General features: G+C 36.9%; 1 protein-coding gene across 2 annotated transcripts in view; it reads left to right on the top strand.

The window, feature by feature from the left end:
• KIAA1468 (KIAA1468 ortholog) overlaps nt 1–19,369 on the top strand; it is a 124,393-nt gene extending 105,024 nt beyond the window's left edge. For both annotated transcript variants that reach the window (XM_011953599.1, XM_011953600.1), the window contains exons 27-29: nt 3,808–3,896; nt 11,030–11,100; nt 17,667–19,369. In XM_011953599.1, coding sequence (XP_011808989.1) covers nt 3,808–3,896; nt 11,030–11,100; nt 17,667–17,787 — 281 coding nt within the window. In that variant the 3' untranslated portion in view covers nt 17,788–19,369. The remainder of the gene's footprint in view (nt 1–3,807; nt 3,897–11,029; nt 11,101–17,666) is intronic.
• The last annotated feature ends 7,253 nt before the right edge of the window (nt 19,370–26,622 follow it).

Genomic DNA, 26,622 nt, shown 5'->3' with positions numbered 1-26,622 from the left:
AGCAACAGTGGTGCATCGCAGAGTTTGTATCTCAAAGAAAGAAAACATTGGTATGTTTAATTGGACTTTGTGAAAGTAATATTTAAAACTTACACAAAACGTTATGTATAATCTTTTTTTTTTTTTTTTTTTTTAGGGAGCAGAGAAATTAGTTATTGAATACAATATAAAAAGGCCCATCTGGCCTTGTTTTTTGAATTTTGGTGCACATGTTAACAAGTGAAAGTTTTTTTTTTTTTTTTACCCATCAATTCATCATTTATATCAGGTATAACTCCCCAATGCAATCCCTCCCCCCTCCCCCCTCCCCATGATAGGCCCCAGTGTGTGATGTTCCCCTTCCCGAGTCCAAGTGATCTCATTGTTCAGTTCCCACCTATGAGTGAGAACATGCGGTGTTTGGTTTTCTCTTCTTGTGATAGTTTGCTAAGAATGATGGTTTCCAGCTGCATCCATGTCCCACAGAATGGGAGAAAATTTTTGCAATCTACTCATCTGACAAAGGGCTAATATCCAGAATCTACAAAGAACTCAAACAAATATACAAGAAAAAAACAAACAACCCCATCAAAAAGTGGGGAAAGGATATGAACAGACATTTCTCAAAAGAAGACATTCATACAGCCAACAGACACATGAAAAAATGCTCATCATCACTCGCCATCAGAGAAATGCAAATCAAAACCACAATGAGATACCATCTCACACCAGTTAGAATAGCAATCATTAAAAAGTCAGGAAACAACAGGTGTTGGAGAGGATGTGGAGAAATAGGAACACTTTTACACTGTTGGTGGGATTGTAAACTAGTTCAACCATTATGGAAAACAGTATGGCGATTCCTCAAGGATCTAGAACTAGATGTACCATATGACCCAACGTTATGTATAATCTTATGTAGCAGAGAGTTTCTAAAGGAATATGCCCCAAGGAAAATGGGAAAGTCAAAAGATCCAAATGTTTGGCTCTGTAAAACCAAAGTTTCCAAATAAGGAAGGCAGTGGTTTCCAAAGAGCATAGAAATCTATACAGAAGGAATTATTGTGTGTTTAGATATGCATAGGATATCACTAGAGTAAATACAGTAAAAAGTCTACATACCAATACGGTAAGGGGAAGAACCATCTTAACAATAGTCCCTGTTCAAGTACTAAAAGTGTTAGTTCTACATGAGTCAGAACTTGTACTTGAGTCAACAGTGTTGTGGCCCCTAATAAAATCACATTGTTCTAATCTGTTCTGTTCCATTATATTCTAAGCTGATCAGAAGAGTGTTCCTTTTAGCCTACCATCATGTTTTAATACAGACATTAGAAAAACTATAGTGTGTAACATTTTGGCATGATAATAAGTCAAGAAGTCATGTTTAAGGAAAGTTTGAAGGAATTTAGGAATGTTTAACCTGGAGAAGAGATGGCTTGGGGATGAAAAGATATTTTAAAGGTATTTAGGTAGAAGGATGATTAGGCACACTGTGCAACTAAGGTACAGAGCTAACACTAACAAGCAGAGATAACAGAGGCTGATTTCGTTTCTAAGAAAAACTTCCTAATTGAGCTATCTAAAATGCAGTGATCTCCCTTAATAAACTAAGATTCTTCTTTCATTGTTAGCAGTCAGAAAGAGGCTAACCATCATTCGCCAGTGAGGTAAAGGTGACTCCTAATATCTGATGGAACTAATTACCTTTAAGTTTCGAATCCTTGAGAAAGATTGGTCCATAGGGAAAAGGTGGGGCCCAATAGTGAGTAGAAAGAGGAAAAGAAAAATGACTTCCCTCTTCTCTCTAAGTAGGGCCATCTTCAGCTTCTCAATCCATGCCCATATTTCTCCAGATCAGACTCTTAAACTACTAATTCAAAGGTCATTCACAGTTATATTTTGGTGCCACTTTCACCATATCTTGAAAGCAAGACTACAAAATAATTAGGTTGCAGCCCTCTATATGTCTATAGGGATTTGGTTTACCAGATGATGTTTATATTTTTCATACCTATTAAATTTATAAATCACTCATTATAGGAGCCTTGTTTGTGAACAATTTTTATATATAACTATTTTCAAAGCAGTAGTTACATTGATATTTTTCTCAGTGAAATTCATTTTTTCAACTAAGTCATCTTTATAAGGGAACTCATTTAAATCATCTATTTTAATCATCTTTATGGCCGGGCACGGTGGCTCACGCCTGTAATCCCAGCACTTTGGGAGGCCAAGGTGGGCAGATCATCTGAGGTCAGGAGTTCAAGACCAGCCTGCCCATCATGGTGAAACCCGGTCTCTACTAAAAGTACAAAAAATTAGCTGGGTGTGGTGCCGCGCCCCTGTAATCCCAGCTACTCGGGAGGCTGAGGCAGGAGAATCATTTGAATCCAGGAGGCGGAGGTTGCAGTGAGCCTAGATCGTGCCACTGCACTCCAGCCTGGGTGACAAGAGCAAAAAACTCTGTCTCAAAAAATAATAATAATAAATTATCTTTATAAGGGAACTCATTTACTGGCATTTTTGTGGTGTGATATTAAATAGGAGCTAGTTTTACAGGCTAACAACTAGAATAAAGGGAGAATGTATCAGAATTGACGTGAATGAACAAGATGAATTGTTTTCTGGAGAAATGCATCTGCTTTCCTGATACCTTTTAATGTCAAGATAATCAACTAAAACTCAAAGATGACTAAGAACTACAAGTAATCCTAAACTTAACAAATGCTCTTATTACCGCAAAAGCTCTGTTACCCAACTCAATCAGGACCCATAGTAGGTCAGTTTAACAGGATGGCTAAAGCAAGAAATCAGGAAAATGTTATCTACCTTAACTTACTTTAACTTAAAATATATATATGTTATTTTCTTTTACTAGTCTTTTGATGTAGTCTTTTGATGTAGACTTTTTTGTGAATTATAGTTAAACATCTTCTTTCTCAGGTAAATCATATCTGTAATGCAATTGTCTATGATTTTCAGGTTAAAGTTCTTTAAAGAGGATCCAGAAATATTTCTGTTATGCACTATAGAGTTTTTCTAGATTTTTATATTTTTCTCAATCTTTTACAATTGTCTTATACCTAATAGTTAAACAGCAATGTTTTAAGCAATTTGCATTGATCAGTTTTCCCCAAAACTTTCAACTTAGTTGTCATGGAAAACTTACCTTTGTTTTTTTGTTTTGTTTTGTTTTTTTGAGACAAAGTCTTGCTCTGTCGCCCAGGCTGGAGTGCAGTGGCGTGATCTCGGCTCACTGCAAGCTCCGCCTCCCTGGTTCACGCCATTCTCCTGCCTCAGCCTCCCGAGTAGCTGGGACTACAAGCGCCCACCACCTTGCCCAGCTAATTTTTTGTATTTTCGGTAGAGACAGGGTTTCACCGTGTTAGCCAGGATGGTCTCGATCTCCTGACCTCGTGATCCACCTGCCTCAGCCTCCCAAAGTGCTGGGATTACAGGCGTGAGCCACCACGCCCGGCCGGAAAACTTACTTTTTATACTTTTTTCATATTCATTGAAACATCTGATTGGGTTACATGATTTAATTGTTATGCTCATTTTACACATTTCCATGACATTCTGTAATTTAAATGATGAATACCACTGACGTAAATAGATTTGTGTGAATAAACATAATTGACTCCTGATAAATAACTTACTCTGCAAATGAGGATTCATGCTTGAGGGGAGCCTGTTTACCCTCAGTGATCACCATGCCATAGGCATCATCTGAGAAGGCTTCTCTTTTATATGGTAGTAACTCGGTTGTTCTGTTGGACATACCAGTTTGGTTTCGTTTAATTCCCTTAACTACCTTGTCCCAAGTCATTTCAGAGGATTTAATGGTTAATCACTTTTTACCTGGTCTCAGATGTTTACGGACTGACATGGAACATCTCTCTCCAGAGCATGAGGTGAGCCACTGTGATTAGCAGTGCCATATTCATATTTTAATACCTCATATACAGACTTGCATTCTTCTCTATGTGAGGCTTATCATATGCTATACTTAATTTTTTTAAATCTAGCTCAATGTCATATTATCAATTTATTTACTAGATGTGATATCTTCAACAACTCCTTTCACATCTTTGAGCCTCTCTTTAATTGTCTAAAGTAGGGATAATACACTCTCCTTCACTTAATATAATGAGACTTTAATAAGATAATGTATGTGAAAATTTTTAACTATAAAATGTTAGTTATCTCTGACCATCAACTTTCTTAGATGCAGTTTCTATTTTCTGTCTTCATTTCCTCATAACTATTTTATTTCATTCTATTTGTCTCCTGTTTCCCCTCGTTTCCTCCAAATCCTTGTTTATCATTTATTTTCTATTCAGTATCTTCAACCTATTTTTCTATCAGCTTTTCCTTTTACGATGTTTGACTCTGCACTCCTAAATAGCAAAAACTTCCTTTCATCCCTCTCCAAGTCTTGTATTCTTCCTGATCATCCACATTTACTCTCTCAACTTTTACAGTGTCTATTGGTAATCATATTCCCTGCATCACACTAATCCATTGAAACTGCCATCTTTAAGATCACTCGTGACCAAGCTGCCACCCTGACAGGACTTTTTTGTTGTTGTTATAGCTTCAGGTCTCTCTGCAGCATTTTCTAATTCAAAACTCCTGTGGCTCCTGGACTCCATTCTATTCCTGTTTTTTTCTTACTTCTCTAGTCAGTTCTTCCCAGTCTCCCCTCCTTTCTTACCTCACCTTTTCATTCATTAGAATTACTCTCCATGAACAAGTTCATCCATACTCATCATCTAACTTGCCTCTACTATATGTTACTATCAGACAGATTTCATCTTCTGCTCTAACCCCATGCGGGAGCCATAGAACTTCATGGCTCACTGCTACCTGTCTATTCCACCTGCATGTCCTACACGCATCTTGTAAAATTCAGCATGGCCAATCCCCTCAACCAGAATTACTCTCCGTCTCCCACTTTGGCTAATGCCATACGGCTTTCTCCCCAAATCATATACCTGATGGTTAACATGGAATATGTCCAATTAGTTCTTTAATTTCATAATATCTTTCTAATCTCTTCCCTTTCTTTATGCCTGTGCCACCCTGTTAGTTGAATCCTTTATTGTTACCTCATCGAAACCATTTTGTAGAATATCCTAATTTTTCTCCAATCTTAGCTCTCTACTATTGTTTCTCACTACAGCCAAAGTACTTTTTCTAAAGTATAAATCTCTTCATGTTATTCTCCTGTTAAAAACCTTTTACAAGTTTCTTACATACAAGGCCTTTTATCATCTGACACCTGTTCATCTTGATAGTTTGATCCCTCTCCCTTTCTCCTCCATCACACACTCTGCCCCAGCCATGCCAAACTAATTCATCTCCACCACGTAACATCATCTTTTGCTTCCATGCCTTTGCCTGTTCTCTTCCTTCTGTCAGAAGAATACCATTGCAGAATGTAAAGTGTAGGATATACATTCAAAGGCTATATTACATATGTGTTTGTATTAGTCAACGTTCTCCAGAGAAGCAAAACCAAAATGATATATTAAGAGATTTATTTTAAGGAATTGGCTTATGCAGTTGAGGGGGCTGGCAAGTCCAAAATGTGTAGGAGAGACCATAAGGCAGAACACTCAGGCAGGAATTGATGTTGCAGGCTTCAGTCCAAAATATGGAGGGCAGGCTGATAAGCAGTATTTGAGGCAGATTCCTTCTTCAGGAAACCTCACTTTTTGCTCATAAAGCCTTCAACTGCTTGCATGAGGCCTACCCATATTTTTTAGGGCAATAATCTCCTTTACTTAAAATTAATTTATTGTAGATGTTCAGCACATCTACAAAGTACCTTCATAGCAATGCCTGGGTCACTGATTAAATAACTGGGTATTATATCCTAGCCAAGTTGGCACAGAAGACTATGACTATCAGTCTTGTTTAAAAAACAATTATACTGTCACAAAGTTGATGAGGGAAAAAAAAAATGAAAAATTTTTTAAATAACAATAATTAAACTAGCACCCATGTAATTGCTACCTAGCTTAATAGAAAATTACCAGTATCTTAAAAGTTCCATATATGCCCCTCCCTAATCATGTCCCTCTCCTGTGCTCCTCCAAGTTTAACACTTGCCCAGAATTTTATATTTATCATACTTTGTTTTTCTTATTGTTTTACCACATATTTATTTATCCCTAAACAACATATTGTTTAATTTTGCATATTTCTCCTATCCTGTATATATGGAATCTCCTGTATGTATTCTTATATGATTTGCTTTTTTCACTCATTTTGTTTATAAGTTTCATATTGATATTTGTAAAAGTAGTTATTTTATTGTCCTTACTGAATAGTATTCCTTTGTATGATTATGCCATAGTTTATCCATTCTCCTTTCTGGGAAAATAGGTGATATTTCCAGTATTTTGTTATTATAAACAGAATTACAAGCATCTTATGATGCACATGTGCAAGAGTTTGTCTGTGAGATACAAACTAGGAATAGAATCAACAAGTTGTACAGTGTACACATGTTCAGTTTTGCCTGCTAATGCTAAATTGTTTTCCAAATGCTAACAATTTATACCCCTATAGGCAGTGTATGGGAGTACCCTTTTAGTTCTTATGTTTGCCAACACTTGGTATTGTTAAACTTTCTAATTTGGTGGATATAAAATTACCGTTATGTTTCTGATTTGCATTTCTCTAATTACTGTCAAGTTTGAGCATTCTTTGGTATGCTTATTGATGAGTTGTGTTCTTCTATTAAAGTCTATTTAGGTTTTTTGCCTGTTTTTCATTTAGGCTGTCTTTTTAACCGTTATTTTTTAGAAGTTCATTATGTATCTGGAATATACCAATACTTGGTCAATTTTATGTTTTATGAATATCTGTTTCCAATTTATATGTCTTTTCGTATCTTTGGCATCTTCGAACACTGATTCTTAATTTTTTAATAGTCAGATTTGTTGATCATTTCTAAAAGACATTATTTCCTATACTTCTGAAATTTTTTTAAATTGACTTTATATAATAAAATCATTAATTTTACTAGAATTGGTTTTTATGTATGATGTGAGCTAGCATTCCAATTATTTTTTTTTTTCCTATATGGACAATCTGTTATTTCAGTATTATTTGTTGAACAGTTCATCCTTTTTGCACTGATTGGCAATGCTGCCTCTGTCATATATGAAGTTCCAATGTATGTACATGCCTGTTATTGGGGAACATTCTTTCTCACTGGTTTCTTTGTCAATTATTATAAAAGCGATATGCTGTCTTCATTACATTTGTCTTGTTTAAAAGTCCAGAAATCCAGTAGGACAAGTCCAGCATCCTGTCCTTTTTTAGAAATGTTTTGACTGTTCATGACCCTTACCTTCCTCGTGTAAAGTTTAGTATTATATTGACAGGTTCCAAGAAGGATCTTATTTAGATTCTGATTGAAATTGAATTGACTCTGTAAATTAATTTGGGGAGTCTTCTCTATGATTGAGTCTTGCTATATAGAACATGCTATATCTTATATTTATTTAGATCTCCTTTCAACACGCTGGGACTACAGGCATGAGCCACCATCCCCAGCCTGGATTTTTTGTTTTGTTTTGTTTTTCTTTATTTATTTTAAAGTTAGTTTTGAATAGGGATTTATCAGTTTCATTAATCTCAAATATTGCACTTTTAGCTGTGTTGATTTTTCCTGCTGCTTTTTTCCTATTTTACTTATATCTGTTTTCATCTTTATTTCCTTTTATTTTGTTTAGGTTTGTTTTTCTATTTTTCTAACTTCTTGAGGAGGAAGTTTAGGTTATTTTTAAACTTTTCTTCTTTTCTGATATATTAATTTAAGGATTTTGGTTTTTTGTTTGTTTTTTTGCGACAGGGTCTCACTGTCACCCATGCTGGAATGCAGGGTGCTATCTTGGCTCACTGCAACCTCTACCTCCCAGTGATCCCCCCACCTCCGCCTCCCAAGTAGCTGGGACTACAGGGATGCACCACCATGCCCAGCTAATTTTTTGTATTTTTAGTAGGGACAGGGTTTTGCCATGCTGTCCAGGCTGGTCTCAAACTCCTGGGTTCAAGTGATCCACCTACCTTGGCCTCCCACAGTGCTGGGATTACAGGCTTGAACCACCATGCTCGGCTATGAATTTAGGGTTTTAAGTATTGTTTTAGCTGTATCCCTTGCATTTGCTATATTTTATCTTTATTATCATTTAGTTCAAATTACAGTTTTATTTCCAGTATTTCATTACTGACCCATGGGGTTTGTTTAATTGGGGGGCAATGGGAATTATCTAGTGATATTTTTGTTACTGATTTCTAACTTAACTACAGTCAGAGAACAGTCTGATTTCAGTCCTTTGAAATTTGTTAAAGTTATCCTAATGACCCAAAATATGATCAGTGTGGCATTTGAAAAGAATATACATTCTGTCTTTATTAGGTATACTGTTTTATATATTTCAATAAAATAAGGTTAGTTAATTTTATGGTTCAATTCTATCTTCGTATCAGTTTTTTTGTGACCTGCTTCTTTCATCAGCTGTTGAAAGACATGTTAAAAGTTAAGACTGGCAGCCAGGCGTGGTGGCCCATGCCTGTAATCCCAACACTTTGGGAGGCCGAGGCAGGCAGATCACCTGAGGTCAGGAGTTCACGACCAGTCTGACCAACATGGAGAAACCCCATCTCTACTAAAAATACAAAATTAGCGTGGTGGTGCATGCCTGTAATTCCAGCTACTTGGGAGGCTGAGGCAGAAGAATCATTTGAACCCAGGAGGCAGAGGTTGCAGTGAGCCACGATCGTGCCATTGCACTCCAGCCTGGGCAACAAGAGTGAACTCCATCTCAAAAAAAAAAAAAAGGTTATGATTGGGAATTGTCTACTTCCCCTTTTAGTTCTTTTCAGTTTTGCTTTGTATGTTTCTTAGATGCCCTTTATCAGGTTGGGGAAGTTTCCTTCTATTCCTAGTTTTTTAATGTTTTTATAATAAGGGATGTTAGATATTATCAAATGTTTTTTTCTGCATCAATTGAGATGATCATGAGGTTGTTTTTTCTTCTATTGATACAGTGTTTTACATTAATTTATCTCAGAGTACTAAACCAACCTTGCATTCCTGGGATAAATCCCACTTGGTTACATTGTATAATTCCTTTTATATGTAGCTGGATTAAGTTTGCTGGTATTTTGTTGAGGATCCTTGCTTCCAAGATAAATGCTAAATCTAAGTCTATAGGACAGAACAAATAAGAAGCAAGCCTGTTTCTCCACAAATTGCCCTACCTCCGTTAGGGTATGGTGGGACTGAATAAGAGGAATAATTTAAAGACTTTGAAAGGATCAGATTCCCAGATTCCCTTGCCAACCTTGAAGGGAGACTGGAGCTTTACTCTGTAGACTTGAGATATTGGGCATAGCTGAAAACCGTACTGAAAAGAGGGAAAGTAAGTGACAGCTAGTTAATGATGGGACACCTCGTTACCCTTCAAATGCTGGCTGTCAGGTTTATGCCTACAGGGGAAAACAGATCAACAGAAAGTTAGGTTGGTGCCAGATTTAACTTAAAGTGAAGTTTACCCATGCATAAAGAGATTCTAATCCACGTTTTGGTGCGCCAGTCATTAGTAGACATCCCAAGATTACCAATCATTTAGAAAAGCCTAGAATACCAAAGATAGAGATGAAAATATAGAAGAAAGAAGGAGGGTACTGGAGGAAACAGAAACAATGCGAGGAGGATAAAGAAAAATACAAAAAATTCCCCTTAAAAACCAAAAAGCAAAAAACTAGCCAAACAAACAAATGCTATAACCTGTGAGACAAGAGAGTGGGGAAGCAGAGAATACATTCAAAAAAGGGTAATCTAGAATTTCCCACATGATGCATGATAAAAGTTTCATTCTCTTAGAATAATCCCCAAAGTCCTTATCATAATCTCAAGGCACTATAGGATCCAGCCCTCTCTTCTAGTACATCTAAGACTTCATCTTCTATCCTCTCTCCCTTGCTCACCCTGCACCAACTCGGGCCTCTTTCCTTAGGATATGGCAGGTCTTCTCCCACTTCACAGCCTTTGAGCAGCCTCTTCCTAGTGTCTGCAGCACTTATTCCTCCGTCTCCTTCATGTTTTTACTTAAACATTAACATTTCCTTGAAGCCTACCCTGAACACTTCCATGAGAATTGTACCATTCTCTGCTTTGGCCTTCCTAGTACCCCTTATCTTACTCAATATTTTTTTTAAAACCCTTATCACTTTCTAATATACTACATAATTTACCTGCTTTTTGTGTATCTATTTCTCTTACTAGAACATAAGCTCCACGAGTAGGGAATATTGTCTGTTGCTCTATCCCCCCTGTCTAAAAAGATGCCTAGCCCGTAGTAGGTAGACAATAAATATTTTTTTAGTGACCTCCATGCCCAAACCTGGGCCAAGAATATTCAGAAGAGCCATTCATTTTCTGGGGTGGTTGCCAGATATCAGAGCAGCAGTTTAGATCTCTCTAACCTTTCTATCACTCACTCAGTTTCCCTGCAGGAATGGTGTTAACTTTTACACACCCAGCATATCCCTCATTATATTTTAGTAGCCATGGAGCTGTACCTAGTCTCAGCTGTAGACATTAAAATAAGGGATCTTGCTTTTTGCAACCTGGAGAAAGCAAAGGGATGTAGAACAGGACAGCTTTTACTGGGAAAATATGTGTGTGACCATAGTGTGTGTATATGTTAAATACATAGATGTATATAAATTTTACTTTTAACATTAGAAGATGGTGGATAAGCTAAGGGAGAACAGAAAACATTTAGAAAGAAGACTAGTGAAAATCAAAAGAAATTATTGTTATATGATTGAGATTTTTTTAAAGCTACTTCTGTACCTAGTCTAGCAATCTAATATGAATTCCTTTAACAAAGTAACTGCCAAAACTAAATTTTTAATTAACATATTAGCTTATAGGAATATTAAAAATTAAAACATTGGATTAAACCATAGCATTTTACTATGTAAACTGTATTTCACTAAAGTAAATTTTTTTAATCAGGTTATTTTAAGTTCCATGATAAAAGAATGTGAACAGAAAGTTGAAAACAAGACCGTCCAAGAGCCTCAAGGGTAAGACATTAATTCTTTTTTTAAGGCTACATGTTAACTTTAATTTTTCTATCTAAATTTGCTATCAATCAGTATAATGCGTCATTTTGTGTTATGTTATAGTCATTCGTTTGGAAGACAAGAAAATGATTTAAGTCACTGGTTCTCAAATCCTGGTCCATAAACCATCTCATCAGAATTATCTGGAGTTTTTAAAATTCAGGTCTCCATCCCATGCCCCGTGCCTTCTCTCAATATCTCAGTCAGCCTAGGGACATTTAAAAGCTTCCAAGAAAATTCTGATATGTAGCTGGGTTGTTCACTCACTGGTCAAAATAATGTCTAGAAACTTGTGACAGGAGTTGTAAGATAAACAACATACTGCATAAAGGATTATAAGCTTGGGAATGTTCTAGTCACATGCTTCTAATCAAACTAATTGGAATCCAAGGATTCAGTGAGATTAAAATACAAGCATAGGTGTGAAAGAGTATAACATTGGAGTTTCAGGAGTGGGAGTTATTTACAAATGGACTGTATGTACTCTTACTGAGGTAACCTTGAGCATCTTAAGTGGACTCTGTTAGACATAAAAAGCTGAAAAGTATTTTCTTTAAGGCTAACTACCAGGAATAAGTGTTTCATCCTATCGGTCTAGAAACACACACACACTCACGCATGCGCTCCTCCCTATTCCCCATGCACAACACATATACGTCTTTGATGTGTTAGAACCCTTACTTTATAAAGACTCTTAGAATGGAAGCAGTCTTCTCCATATATAACCATTTTAGCCACGGAGGATTAAAACAATAGACACATTCGCATCTTCTATATTATTGGTGGTTTTTTATAGAGGTTTTTTACAAGTTTTTCTAACAAACACAAAAATAAACTGAAAATATAATGAATTTCTATACATATTATAACTGTAACCCAGCTTCAGTTTCATCCATACCCCACCTACTTCTCCCTCCCATTCTCTGATATGTATCTTTTAAACATAAGTATTATTTTAAAAAACATAAACACAATATCATTATCACACCAACTTAACAATAACAACTTAATATCATCAACTATCTGGCCTTTGTTCAAATTCTCCTTGTTTTATCAATGTCAGTGATTTGTTGTTTGTCTTTCCTTACAGTTTGTTTCTTTGAGTCAGGATCCAAATGAGTTCTATACATTGCAGCTGGTTGCTATGTTAAGTCTCCTTCAGTCCATAGACAGAATGTTACTTTTCTATTCCTTTTTTCTCCATACAATTTACTTATTGAAGACACTGAGTCATTTGTCCTATAGAGTTTCCCACACTCTGAATTTTGCTGATTGCATTTCTCTTCTGTCTTTTAACATGTTCTTCTCTATTTCATGTATATTTGGTAGCTGGGTCTAGATCTAGAGACTTAATCAGATTCAGGGCAAGCTTCTGTTCTTCTCAGGTTTTTACACATGTGATTCCGTCTGCCGGGAGTATTCTTACTCTGCCTGGCTAGTTCCTATTCATCCTTCAGGACAGAGCTTAGATGTTGCCTCTTCAGGGAAGCCTTCCTTGGCCCCACCCCCCCTCTGAAGTCTATCATAGATCAACAGCACAAGAGGAAAGCCTTTTACTTGAAGCACTAAAAGGAATTGCTTCTCAGATGGAAGGAAAAGCGAGAGTGGGTGCAGATAAAGATATCTGTATCTGTGAAGAGCGCTGCCTTTTGCTGTGGGGAATACAAAGATGATGCATACGTGGATTTCACCTTCAAAGAGCCTGTGGTTAAAAGCAGTATTTTTCAACCTGCAGATCATGACGTCAGTACATTGCTTAATTAATTCAATTGGTTGTGATAGGTATTTCATCCTAAGTAATAGAATCAAATAGAGAGTACATCCCAAGTGGTAAGGATGAGTCTTTCTTATGAAACATTAGTTACCTGTGTAAGTACTACAAGTCATCACATAAAATGTGGCACTATGGATCTGTGTCAGAAAAGTTTGAAAAGCACTGATCTTCAGGCAGAAAATGTATGCATAACTATTTTGGTACCCTTCTTATATTCATTCAGCAGTAAGTAAAATTCAGAGCGCTTACCATGGGCTGTTCACAAAGATGAGCTTGAGCAAGTCATAATCTCTTCCCTCGGGGTGTTCACAGCTGACAGTGGGAAAAAGAAGCAGTTAAAAATAAAGATAAGCACTAAAACAATGCCTGCAAATGGTTCCACGGAAAAAGGAATACAGGAGTCTTCAGATATGAATGACTGACTAGGGAGGAAAAAAGGAAGAGCAAAAGAGGATTACATGCGGAAAAATCAGCACTGTGCAAAATGACCAAAGTTACAGAAAAGCGTGTTTGGGAACTGTAAGTAAAGCTAGAGTGCTGAGTACATGTGGGAGAATGGTAGAGATAAGTATATAAAGGTAGGAGGCACCAAACAGTAAAGAATTCTGTGTGCCACACTGGGAGATTTGGACTTTGTGTTACAGGTCAGGTGGTGACAAATTTTTTGTAGAGATAGTAAATACTATTTTAAACTTTGGAGACCATACAATCTCTGTCACAGCTACTGAGCTGGACTCTGCTATTGTAGCAGGAAAGCAGCCTTTGGCAATATGTAAATAAATGCGCATGGCTGGGTTTCAATAAAACTTTATTTATAAAAACAGCAGGCTGGATTTGGGCTGCTACCTGTAGCCAACACTTAGAAACTTTGGTTATCAAGCGTCAGTGTCCATCAGAATCACCTGGAAATTGCTGAGTACCATCCCCAGAGTTTTTGATTCGGAAGATCTGAGTGGAGTCTGAGAATTTATATTGATAACAAGTTCCCAGCTGGTGCTAATGCTGCAGGTCTTGGAACCACACCTTGAGAATCACTGCTTTAGGAACCAGACTCTAGGGAATAGAGAAGTGGGTGGAACAGATTAGAAAGCTGTTATAGGAATCCATGATGAGATGAAGTATGGGCTTGGATGGGAAGGTAACAATAAGTAATGCTTATGAACCAGATACCATTCTAAGCATTTTTCATATGTTTGCTAATAATAGTCATACTAACCCTACAAAGTAGATACTTCTACTATTCTCATTTTATAGATGGCAGAGAGGTAGATAAGTTGCTGAGAGGCCACCTAGCTACTAGGTGGAGGAACCAGAACCCAGGCATTGCGGTCCTTGAGACTGCAGTTTTAACCACCATGTTATAATGCCATTGTATGGCAGTGAATATGAGAAGATGGATTTGAGACCCATATTTTGGATGGGAACTCAGTTTAACTTGGCAGCTGATTAAGAGTGAAGGAGAACAGAATCAAAATATTCCTACATTTCTGATCTGAACATTTAAACAGATGATGATAAAATACAACAAAATGGAACTATAGGAAGAACTATTCTGAAGAGGAATATTTCAAATCTGAGGCACAGGTAGAGTGTTTTATAGGCAGTTCACTGAGATCTAAGAACCATTAGCAGCACATGGGTGGTAATTAAAGGCTTACCGTTGGAGCAGTGGTAGATAAATGATATCATTTGAAAAGGGGGCTCTGATGGGGAGAAGGTGAACAGTCATGGAATTAGAGACCAACATTTCAGATGCATGTGGAAGAACTTAACTGAGAAATAGAAGGCAAACCAGAATAGCGTTAGAAATCAAGTGGAGATTTTATTTTTGTTTTTGTTTTGTGGGGGAGTTGTTTTGTTTTTTTTGTTTTTGTTTTTTTTCAAGATAGAGTCTCACTGTGTCTCCCAGGCTAGAGTGCAGTGGCACCATCTCGGCTCACTGCAACCTCCGCCTCCCAGGTTCAAGCAGTTCTCCTGCCTCAGCCTTCCGAGTAGCTGGGATTACAGGCATGCACCATCATACCTGGCTAATTATTGTATTTTACTAGAGAGGGGCTTTCACCATGTTGGCCAGTCTGGTCTCAAACTCTTGACCTCAGGTGATCTACCCGTCTTGATCTCCCAAAGTGCTGGAATTACAGGTGTGAGCCGCCGAGGCTGGCCCAAGTGGAGATTTTAAAGAGAAGAAAAGAGAGAAATAATATAGGCCATAAATAGTTTTAAAGAAGATAGGGATATTACTTGCAAAGAAAAGATCTGAGATTTGCTTGAAAACTTGCAGTGAAGATACACATTACAAGGCATCCCATTTCATTTTAATAACTCTTTTTTAAAATGTATCTTTTCCTGGATTAAAATCTCCCTTTCCAAAATTCCTATGCCCTCTAAAACAAGTCTTTATCCTCTGGTAGGAGGGTGGGAGAGTGTTACAAACCCCTTTATAAAACTGATAAAAATTTACACTCTGTCTTGGGGTGGGGGCGGAATTGCTGTAATGCAATGATTTTTTTTTTTTTTCTTTTTAACTGAAAAGCTTTGTAATATAGACCTGGGCCTCCTACCTCAGATGGAAAGAATCAGAAGTACTGGATTAGGCCTAGGCATCTGCATTTTCAAAAGTTTTCCAGGTGACTGTGATATGTATCAGTAGACCTATGTAGATATATACACCCCTGCAGATATACATTTATATCCAATTTATCACGTATGACATATACAGATATCAGTTAAGTCACCTAAATCTTCTCCAGACCAAATATTCTTCATTCCTTTCATTTTTACCTCTTAAAGTTTCCAGACTCCTTAACATCATGGTTGGCCTCCTCTTAGAATATCATTAAAACTTGATATCTCAACTATGGTCTGACCCATACATCCCCTTTTTCTAGATGTAAATTTAAATCATACTTATCTTTTGACTTACACTGAGTTTTCTAAAAAGGAAGAGCACTGAAAAGCTAGAATGTTAAGGAAAGGCACCATAGGACTTCAGCTGGGCTTTAAAAGATGAGTAGGCAATGGATAGAAAGATTTGAGAGTGATTGAACAATAGGCTGGACAAACCTGACTGCAGGGGGTCAAAGAGATAGTCAGTGACAGGGGTATGGAAAAACAAGAAATAGATTGCTACATTTCTTGAATGCGAAGCACATTCCATCTTGTAGGTGGCATGTAAGCATTAAAGATTTTTGAGCTAAGATGTGATATCAAGAAGTGACTTATAGAAGTTAATCTGATTATTAAAGATAGAAGACTGTTGGAATCACTGAGTTGTAAAGTATTAGCCGTGGAAGTAAAAAGAAACAGTAGAGGAGATGCTTCAAAGAATAAGGTCACAGGACTCATGTTTGGTTTGAAATAGAAGTAGAAGGAGCTATTAAATTCACTGTTAGAAACAGAGGAAAATAGTAGAACCACTGGCAAAAGTGGGGGGGAATTAAAATGGGGAGTTATTTCTAAAGTTAGGGTGTGAACAAAAGCTTGAGATGTTGGCTTTATCTAGCAAATAATAGTAATGTGGGACTGACCCTCAGGAAAAGGGATGCAATTCAATTTGAAACTTTGAGAGTAAGTTTTGTAATTGAAGAATCAAGAGCCAAATACCAAACCTTAGGGAAGATTACTTTGTGGGAAGAGAAGCAGCAGGAAAGAGAACCCATTGGCGTACTGTCAGAAGAGCAATGTGAAGAATATTTTCAAAGTGGGAGTTGCGGTTTGGTTTTTAACTTGAGTAATTCACAGCGCACACCCTTATAGACTACATAGACGCAGGCGTCCTCCGTGGTAGGACACACCTCATGCATAGACGCAACAGACACGTTGAGCACCTTCAGCTTGCCACATGTTGTCTTTGACATGTTCAAACACATTATCTTACTTAATCCTCAGAATACTTGACAACAGAAATCACAAGCTGTGTTTTACAGATGAGGAAACTGAGTCAGAGAGATCTAAACCATCTTGGCCAAAGCCACAAGGCAATAAACTGGATTCCAAGTCTATTACAGGACAGTTGTCAGATCATTGAAAAATTGTGCTTGATCATTATTCTGTTTCCGTTCAGTACTATGATAAATTAGCAATCTTTAGTGGTCATTTAGATTGTGTTTATTCCCTACACAGTAGGTTGGTGAAAAAGAAGAAATGGATTTGAAACTGTTGATTGAAATCAATGCAACTGGCAATTCAGGACAGCCCCCAAAAAAGGAATATCCCCCCAAAGAGGAATATACCATAGGATTATCATCAGCACAGCACAAAACCTCATTGCAATTTAATTTACTCATTTGGGAAAATACTGATAATATTTATCTTCCAGGATTGCTGTAAGAATTAAATGAAGTGATAAAGAATAACTACTAACAATTACGTCATGCTATTATGTGCCTAGCACTATACTGAGCACTTTACAGTTGTATTAATATAATCATTATAACCCTGGGAGGCAGATACTAGAATCTTCCTCGTTTTACAGATAAGATTAAATAATTTACCCAAGCTGGTAAACAGAGCCAAGATTCAGTTCAGTCCCAGACTTGTTCCTAACCACTACACGTACTGCTTCCTCTACTATAGATAACAAACGTGAAAGCTCCGAACCTAGGATGGCGTATACAAACTACCCTCCATAAATGTTAGTTTCCCTTTTGTGATGCCAATTCAGTGTGTGTTCATTAATGATATGCTGCTAAAGAAATGAAAAATTGTAATTTTTTTATGTTGCTTTCCATGAATTTTAAATTTTCTTTCCTAGCTCAATGTCAATTGCTGCAAGCTTAGTGAGTGAAGATACAAAGACCAAGTTTTTGAACAAAATGGGCCAGTTGACAACATCAGGTGCCATGTTGGCCAATGTGTTTCAGAGAAAGAAGTAGAAGCAGGAAGGAAGCCCCCAGTAAACACTAAGATGGACCTCAAGCCGACTGGTTCCTTGTACTTGAAGTACTTGCCTTTTTTATTTCCTCAGTTTTATGTTCTTGCATTATAATTGTATCCTAACCTCCAAAGATATTTGCACTGCTTTTAATTACTGCTGTATATTTGTTGATTTTGGAGTTACAACTGTGGTGATAGAAAATTGAGTTGATAGTCTGTACCAAGTCCCTTGTCTATGTTCTTGTCTTTCAGAATAATTTTTATATAAATATATATATAGTGAAGAAGTTTTTTTTAATTTTTGGATGGGATATTCGCAAATATCTGTATTATACACTAAGCTATTACAATGGTACTTAAAATAATGTAAATTTGAAGTCATTGTTATAAAATAATAAAGTGGAGATTACTTAAGTATTTAAATTATGAAAGAATAATGCAGACTTTTTATTGTTTCTTAACTGACTAGAAAGAGCCACCAGCATTACTCTGTGCCTTTTGGACATCAGTTTGTGCGTTCTGTAGGAATTGTGTGCATTCCATTCACACAGTATTTCTTTAGGATGCTGTGATGATTTGAATTTCAAATCCTACAGTAAATAGCTAAAGATGAAACCTTCATTTCAGAACTCTCATGAATATTTTTTAAGTGCTATTTAAACCTCCCCAGCACTTAGATGCATATAATGGACTTACCTGAGGAAAGACAGCACACGGGCATGGGGAGAGGTAACCAAGGTGAATTTTACAAACTGGTGTGTAATAGATTTAAATGCTCAAAAATAAATGTAACTGAGAAGAGTTAATAATTGTGAGATTTTTCCCAAATTGAGATACAGAAGAAAATATAGTTTGAATCTGAAATTTAACACTTATTTATGTAAAACATTTTATTTAAGATATTTTCTAATGATTTTAATTTTAGAGAGTACCTTTTCATTCTGTGTGTTACAGAGAAGTACTGAAAAGTTAAGGACACTTGGGGGCTACTTTTTTCCCCTCTATAATAAAAAAAGACATTGGCTAAATTATAACTAGTTAGTTATCACCTTGTCCCTTAAAGTCAGTGACTTCCTGTGTTTGATGTATATTACATAGAGTCTTAAGTCGGTGTACAGTTCCACTGGAATTTGACAGTTGTCTATACAGTCACACAACTTGAAGTAGAAAAGAGTGCTGGACATAGGAAGGGGGTGATTGGTTTGAGGGGTTAATGTGAGGCCTTTTTGAAAAATGAATATTTTGATAAAAAGAATTGTTTTAGCACAGTTGATGCATATAGGTGATTCTCATATTTGTTGTATAAACTGGTTTAATACATTTGGAACATAGTTGGATTATATTCATTTCCTGGGAAAGCTAGCTTACCATACATTCAAGTTTATAAAACAATTTGCCATAGGCAAAGCCATTTAAAAAGTTCATTCTGAAATTATTTCATTTACCTACAGTGAAATAATCGTGAACCAAGTAGTCTTTCTGAAAACTGTTGGGTTCTAGGCATTCCTGAGAAATTGAAAGTGGCTACCTTTCATGTCAAAAATGTTGATCTGTTATAAATAAAACGTTTTTGCATATGTTTTTGTTTTGGTTTGGGCTATGTGTTTTACTTTCGTTTTGAAACACTATACTTTCTATTAAGCAAAAAAATGAGAAAAGCCTATATTCATGAAAATATACCAATATTTTATAAATATAATTTATATAAATTACCTATTTTGGTTTACTTTTACTAAAAAGGGACGATGTTGCTATAAAACTAATACATTTCAGAAGTAACTGGAAGAATAATGTTTAAACTCTGATTTGCTTCCAGCTATAGCAGAATATGTGTATGTTTGTTATCAGGTGAATGGATAGAATGTATTTTTATTGTGAACGTTTTTATTAATTAGTGAATATATTTATTTAAGTGCTAATGTTTTTTAAAAAGGCAACAGTAAGCAAGATTCACAGTGTTCAAGTGAGAGTCTCTTTTCTTAAATATTTTAATATCATTAAGATTTCACGTTGTGGTTTTTGTTTTTTGTTTGTTTTTAGTAAAATATGTATTGTCTTTACAGACAAGACAGATACTAATCCCTGAGACTGAGATTTGGACTGAGTCCAAAATAGAGCATAAAACTCCCATACTCATTCCTTTTAAACAGAAGTAAACTTATGGTACAAGTTTTTAAGTGTTCAACTTAATGAAAAACTAAGTTTGCAAAGTAATGAAAAGCTAATTTGAAATTATACCTGTGTTTCCAGAATAATCCAGAGATTAAATTTTTTCAGAAATCCAGAAGTGCCATAATTACTAATTTAGCTGAATTCTTCCAAGAACAGTGCTTGAATGATGGCAGTATCTATCTCTATACATAGGTGTCTATGACCTTCATTGGTTTGCATTATTCACCCCTTTAGAGAGATTATTTTGCTAAACACCAAACTGATTTTCAACCTGAATGAAATTGTGAGTAATTTAAGTCATGCCATCCTCATTATCCATGGCTTTTAGGATATGTCAACTACTATACACTATAATACTAATGGGGGTCTCAAGTCAAGGTGCTATCACATTTTTTTTTTTTTTTTTTTTTTATAATAGATCGCTCCTCTGCCCCCCAGTATCTATCTCTATACATAGGTGCAAGCTCCGCCTCCCGGGTTCACGCCATTCTCCTGCCTCAGCCTCCCGAGTAGCTGGGACTACAGGCGCCTGCCACCTCGCCCGGCTAATTTTTTGTATTTTTTAGTAGAGACGGGGTTTCACCATGTTAGCCAGGATGGTCTCGATCTCCTGACCTCGTGATCCGCCCGTCTCGGCCTCCCAAAGTGCTGGGATTACAGGCTTGAGCCACCGCGCCCGGCCTCACATTCTTATTTTTTAAAAGTTGGTTCAAATAGTCTCTGTTAAAGTTTAGGGAGGTGAGATCAGTATGTGTTGAATTGTCTTTTCATCATCCCATTTTTCAAGACAACCTATTTTGGACCATTGTTTGAACTCCAAGGATATAACTTTCTCTAGTTACTACCCTGCTGATCTTTGAACTGCAGTAGCTAACTACAGCTAACATTCGGTGCTGGTTATACTTTCTTAACTATTCTCTATGTAAAGAATGTACTAATTTTTTCAGTACATTAAAGAAAGTTACACTTTAGCTCTTCAATGTTACACTTAAAGAGCTTTGACTTCAATGTTACACTTAAAGAGCTTTAGGCTGTATGCCGTGGCTCACGTCTGTAATCCCAGCACTTTCGGAGGCCAAGGTGGCGAATCACCTGAGGTCAGGAGTTCAAGACCAGCTTGGCCAACGTGGTGAAACCCCGCCTCTAAAAATACAAAAATTAGCGAGGCATGGTGACGCAGGCCTGTAATCCCAGCTCCTCAGGAGGCTGAGACAGGAGAATCGTTTGAACCTGGGAAGTGGAGATTGCAGTGAGCCAATATTGTGCCACTGCACTCTAGCCTGGTCCACAGAGCAAGACTCCATCTCAAAAAAAAAAAAGCTTTGTAATTAGCAATTCTAATTCATGAAATACTCCTGATTAGCCAAGTAACAAAATTCAAACTTCAAGGTTGGATGTTAATTCTCTTGTAAGAAAACTATGAAACAAATTTAGCCTTTTGTGTGAGTAGACATCTATTTCAAAGTTCTACTGTAACTTTACAGTGTGCTTGGTTTTGATACTATTTTTTTCAGTACATTAAAAAGAAATAGAGACTGGCTGGGCGTGGTGGCTCACGCCTGTAATCCCATTTTGTTTGGGAGGCTGAGGTGGGAAGATCACTTGAGGCCAGGAGTTTGAGACATGGTGAAACCCTGTCTCTACTAAAAATACAAAATTAGCTGGGTATGGTGGCATGCACCTGTAATCCCAGCTACTCTGGAGTCTGAGGCAGGAGAATCGGTTGAACCCAGGAAGTGGAGGTTGCAGCGAGCTGAGATCGTGCCACTGCACTCTAGCCCGAGCGACAGAGTGAGACTCCACCTCCAAAAAAAAGAAAAAAAAATACAAAGTACTAATCAAAAATAATGTATCAGGTAAGTTTCTGCATATTGGTAAAATAATTGGATTTTAGACAGTTTTCATACTACATAAGAATGTGTTCTGTATGCATTTTGTGTGTGAGCCTACACTGTAATCACAGTCTCTAAGTGGCACATCTCATCACTCATATTTTCTCTTTGGGACCAAGAACAGGAAACTGTTTTGATTGTCTTTTTTGTGGTTTACTTTGCATGTTCAAGAAAAAATCTTAAAACATCCTGTTCTCTGTAAGACCACACCAATCATAAAGTACATAACAGTTAATATAAACTTAACACTGCTTCAAAAACAAATATATTTTATTTTGATAGTATATAAATAATATCTTCAGTTCAGTGTCATGAGGAATATAAACTATTTGCTTTTCTCCAGAGGCTTCAATAATCTGAGAAATTCTGTCCCCCGTGTATCTACGCGGAGAACTATATTACTATTCTAATTCCTTTTATTCCATTACAGACTAATCCATCGTATTTATTTCAGTTAGATCATTGCATGAATAGATTTCTGGAGGGACTTTAATGCAGTAAAATATATGTAGTTTATAAGCTGGCATTTTGTGTTGTGTGTTATGTATATTAAATTCTTTGTCAGTGATCTTTTTAGGGTGTCATTTGTTGATAGTAATATGCTTTTTATAATTTTAACAAACTGCTTCCCTCCTGGAAAGTAACCCTTTCTTGAATTGTTGGCATTTTAAACGTTAGATATTTTCAGGATATGCATCTTCAACAAAGCTGGAAATGTTACAGATAATCTCTTTATAAAATATACGTTGCTGAGTAATATAAATCTAATAATTTCTCATTGACTTTATGATTTCATACATGGTTTGTCTTCATTTCTGATCATTACTTGACAATTCTTTAAATTCGTAGCTTTCTCTGTTCATAAGCCTTCCCATCATGTATTAAATAATGAACCTTAAAGGTGAATATTTTCATAATGTAAATCATTTTCTGATTTATTTTTCATATGGATTTTCTAAACATGGTCACCTTTCTGTCAAATTATTTTCTTACCCCCAAAGATCATGAAAATGTGTTCTCTATTCGTCACAGGACTTCATTTATGGAAATTATAGAATAATAAACCTGAAAGTGCTTTAGCACTTAAGGGAGTAGGAAATAAAAGTAAAATCCTAAGCCCCACAGCTGACTGAACAGACTCCTCTTGGCCAAGGGGACCCCAGAGAAACCTTCAAAACTAAGGTACCAGCATGACAGGATGGGAGGTCAGACACACCTCAGTATGCCTCTTCCTTATTAACCTTTAACCGGAATTCTTTCCTAAGGAGGATGCAGAAACCAGCTCTGGAAAACAAGAAACCAACAACTTATTCCTTTATTGCCTTTAGCGAATAGTCTGAGGCTGCTACTGGACGCCCCCTCCCTCTTTGCAGCCACCTCTTTGCAGTTTCAATGTGACCGCTCACTAATTTCACAATGCATCCCTTTCTGGAAACTGACCGCCATCTCCAGACAAGTTTTGGCCCACTTGAGGACGATGTGCAGTGAGGGTTTTGTGTCCTCTGCTTCACCTTTTGATGTCAGAGGGCCAAAAATGCCACCCTCAGGTCATGTTAATGTTGCCATTTTTTTAACATGCTGTCCAGGAAGAGACATGAAGCTTATATGTGCATGTTTCTCCTTTCACTAATATTCATGACTCCTCCTACAGCTTGTTAAAGTTGTGTATAGCCAAGCCAGTCAACATCAATTCCTGTTCCCTTTACCCCTCCCTCAAAGTGCTTGCTCCTGGTTTCTGCCAAAGGCTGTGCTTCCCAACCTGCGGGATGGCCAGCCTGAAGGCTGCGCCCTTCATGAGAAAGGAAGCTCTTGTTTCCAAGTTTATGAACCTCATGATTCTTCACTTGACAAAAGTATTATGAAAAGTTCAGGGTGGAGTTAAAATTTTTAAATCACTGAATAACTAAAGCATGAATAAACATTGATAACCCTCTTCTCCATATTTTTGTTAGATCTCATGTTCCAGTAAGTAAATAGGTTCCCATGCCAGGCATAATTGATGAAAAATTGCAGTAGAAGGCAGAAACCACTTTGATTGTTTCTTTTGCCTACTTTAACCTCTCTTTTAAAAGTTTCTAACCTAGTAAAGACTAGCAAGGTTATTTTTTATTTATTTACCAAAACTTGTGATAAAAATGAGTAGTCAACTTAAAATTTTCCATTACATAATTTATTTAGGTTTCTGAAAAATATTTTACCCTTTATAACTTCACTCATGTCTGTTCATGAACATTTGATTCTCACAGAAACTGGCTTCCTTTGATATGTAGTTTGAGTTTGTTGGCTCATTCCTTTAATCTTGCAACTAAACTTTTCATACTAGTAAGGAAAATCAGAATTGACATTTCTTGAAAATAAATAGCTCCTAGCGTTATCTTTAAAAAGAACCTCTTCAGTTAACCATCGACCAATAATGAAAAAAGTTATAATCTAGGTTTCTTGCTAAAGCTATAAATGTGTTCAGCTCTTAGGGGATAAATGCTACATATCAAATGTGGAGACCATTTTGTTTTCTTTGCTATACTACTCAAACCCTTACGGCATTGTAATTATTATCCTCAAGAAATCATGGAGAGGTGACTGAAGACTAGAGCTGGGCAAATGTGATTTTCAAAAATGAGAAGCCAATAGATTTTACAAAATATGGATTACCATTTGATTTTCACTCTAAATAAGTTCTTCAGGTGGGCCTTTTCTGACCACCCAGTCTAAAGTAACCCCCTGTAATTCCCTCATATCACCTTGGATTTTCTTTTTTATGATTACTCTTACCAGTACTCATTTTCTTGTTTTGTTTTGGTCTCTTTTTCTCACTGGTCTCATCTCTGTGAGAGGAAATGATGTCTATTCATTTCAACCTGTGTCTTTTCAGTACTTAAAGAATGCCTTTTATATGCTAGGTACCCAACAAACTTTGAATTAATGAATTATTGAACTTGATACCAATTCCATGCAAGATTGTCAACTAGATTAAAAGGATGGCTTGTGAGCATAATTAGACATCCTCCAAAGTCCCCCAAACTCATACTTGAGTTTGCTAAGACCACATGTCAAACTAATCCAATGTTCTTTCGATAGAGCTATTATATATTGGTCAGGAGGCTGGTGTAGTATTGTGCATCTTGACCTCGGCAAGTATTTGACTGTTTCTCATAATGTCCTTGTTTATATCTGAGGTAGAAAATGGGCTAAATAAGAGCACAGATAAAGAGTGTACCATCTATGTGTGGCCTAAAAAGCTAGGCTGAGCTTATATTCATATCTGGCTCTCTGGCAGTACCCCTGATCAACACGCCTCACCAAGTTTACCAAGGGATTTGTAAATGCAGAGAAGCCATTTTTTTTTCTAAAGATGGTCAAGTAATTCATCATTCACCGTATATTTATGGAGTACCTATTTTATGCTAGGCATAGGGATAGAGGGAATAAGACCAACACAGAGCCTACTTACAGAGCTTGCAAGCAGGCAAGAAAACAAATAGGTTGAGAGAGAAGGACTAAGGATTTACTCTAATTAAGGTGATTATAGTTTACCTTGGAAGGCTTTGCTGAGGTGACATTTTACTTGATAACTAGGAAGAATAAGCTTTAACCATGTGAAATTAAGAAGAGGGGGGAAAAAGCAGTGTGTGCATAGACTACAAGATGAAAAACTGTGCTGTGTTCAAGAAACTGGAGAAAAAAAAACAATATGGCTAGAGTGAGACAGTGTCAGAACATGAGATTGGAGAGAGGCATGTAGCTGGATCATATAGCACCTTGTACAGTATGGTTAGAAGTTAGAAAGGGAAGCCTTTGAATAGTTCAAGTAGTGAAATGATTGATCCAGTTCATATGATGGCTAGATATACTTATGCTATATAAGAATGTGTTGCAGAAGGTCAAGAGTAGAGGCTGAAGGCAGAAGCGAATACAGTAGTCCAGGCAAGAGGTGATGGCTTACACAAAAGTGGAAGGAATAGGGCAGATTTGAGATATACTGTGAAAGTAGAATCGGCATGATAGATTGGATATGAAGAGTGAAGGAAAAGGAAGAACCAAGGATGTCACCTAGATTTTTGGCATGAATAACAATACATAATAGGTGATGACAGTAGTTACAAAGTGAAGTAAAGAACAATTTTGTCTTAGATGTATTAACTTTAAGATGTCTGGGAGTTGCCTGTGGAAATGTCAAGTAAGAAGTTAGCCAAATCAAGATCTCAAGAGAGGTCAGGACTGAAGATTATGGAGTCATCAGTATTTTGATAAACCCATGGAACTAGGTGAGATGGCCTGGGGAGAGAGTAACAGTGGAGAAGAGGATTCAAATCAACACTGAGACACTCACATACTTGGGGATTAAGCAGAGCAAGGGGAACTACTGAAGGGAGTCGGAAGGAGTAAACAATCAGGTAGGAGGGAAACCAGGAGAGAGTGGCATCATGGAAGCAAACGGGAGCATTACAGCAAAGGGGCCAATTAGCTCTATCAGTTGCCACTATCAGTCAAGATGGGAAGGATCTGAGACCCATTGGAAGATGAAAGTCACTGATGACTTCAGTACTAGTTTCAGTGGATTGGTGGAAATAGCCTGATTGGAATGAGTTAAGGAAAAAAAGTAGAGATAACAGCTCTTTCAAGAAGTTATGCCTTGGACCAAGCATAGTGGCTCACACCTGTAATCCCAGCACTTTGGGAGGCCAAGGTGGGAGGATCACCTGAGGTCAGGAGTTCGAGACCAGCCTGTCTCAGGGTGAAACCCTGTCTCTACTAACTATACAAAAATTA

This window comes from Colobus angolensis, unplaced genomic scaffold (assembly GCF_000951035.1).
Source record: "Colobus angolensis palliatus isolate OR3802 unplaced genomic scaffold, Cang.pa_1.0 Scaffold369, whole genome shotgun sequence".
Lineage (NCBI taxonomy): Eukaryota > Metazoa > Chordata > Mammalia > Primates > Cercopithecidae > Colobus > Colobus angolensis.
Note: the sequence above shows the minus strand (reverse complement) of the source record. Positions and strands in the feature narration are given on the sequence as shown.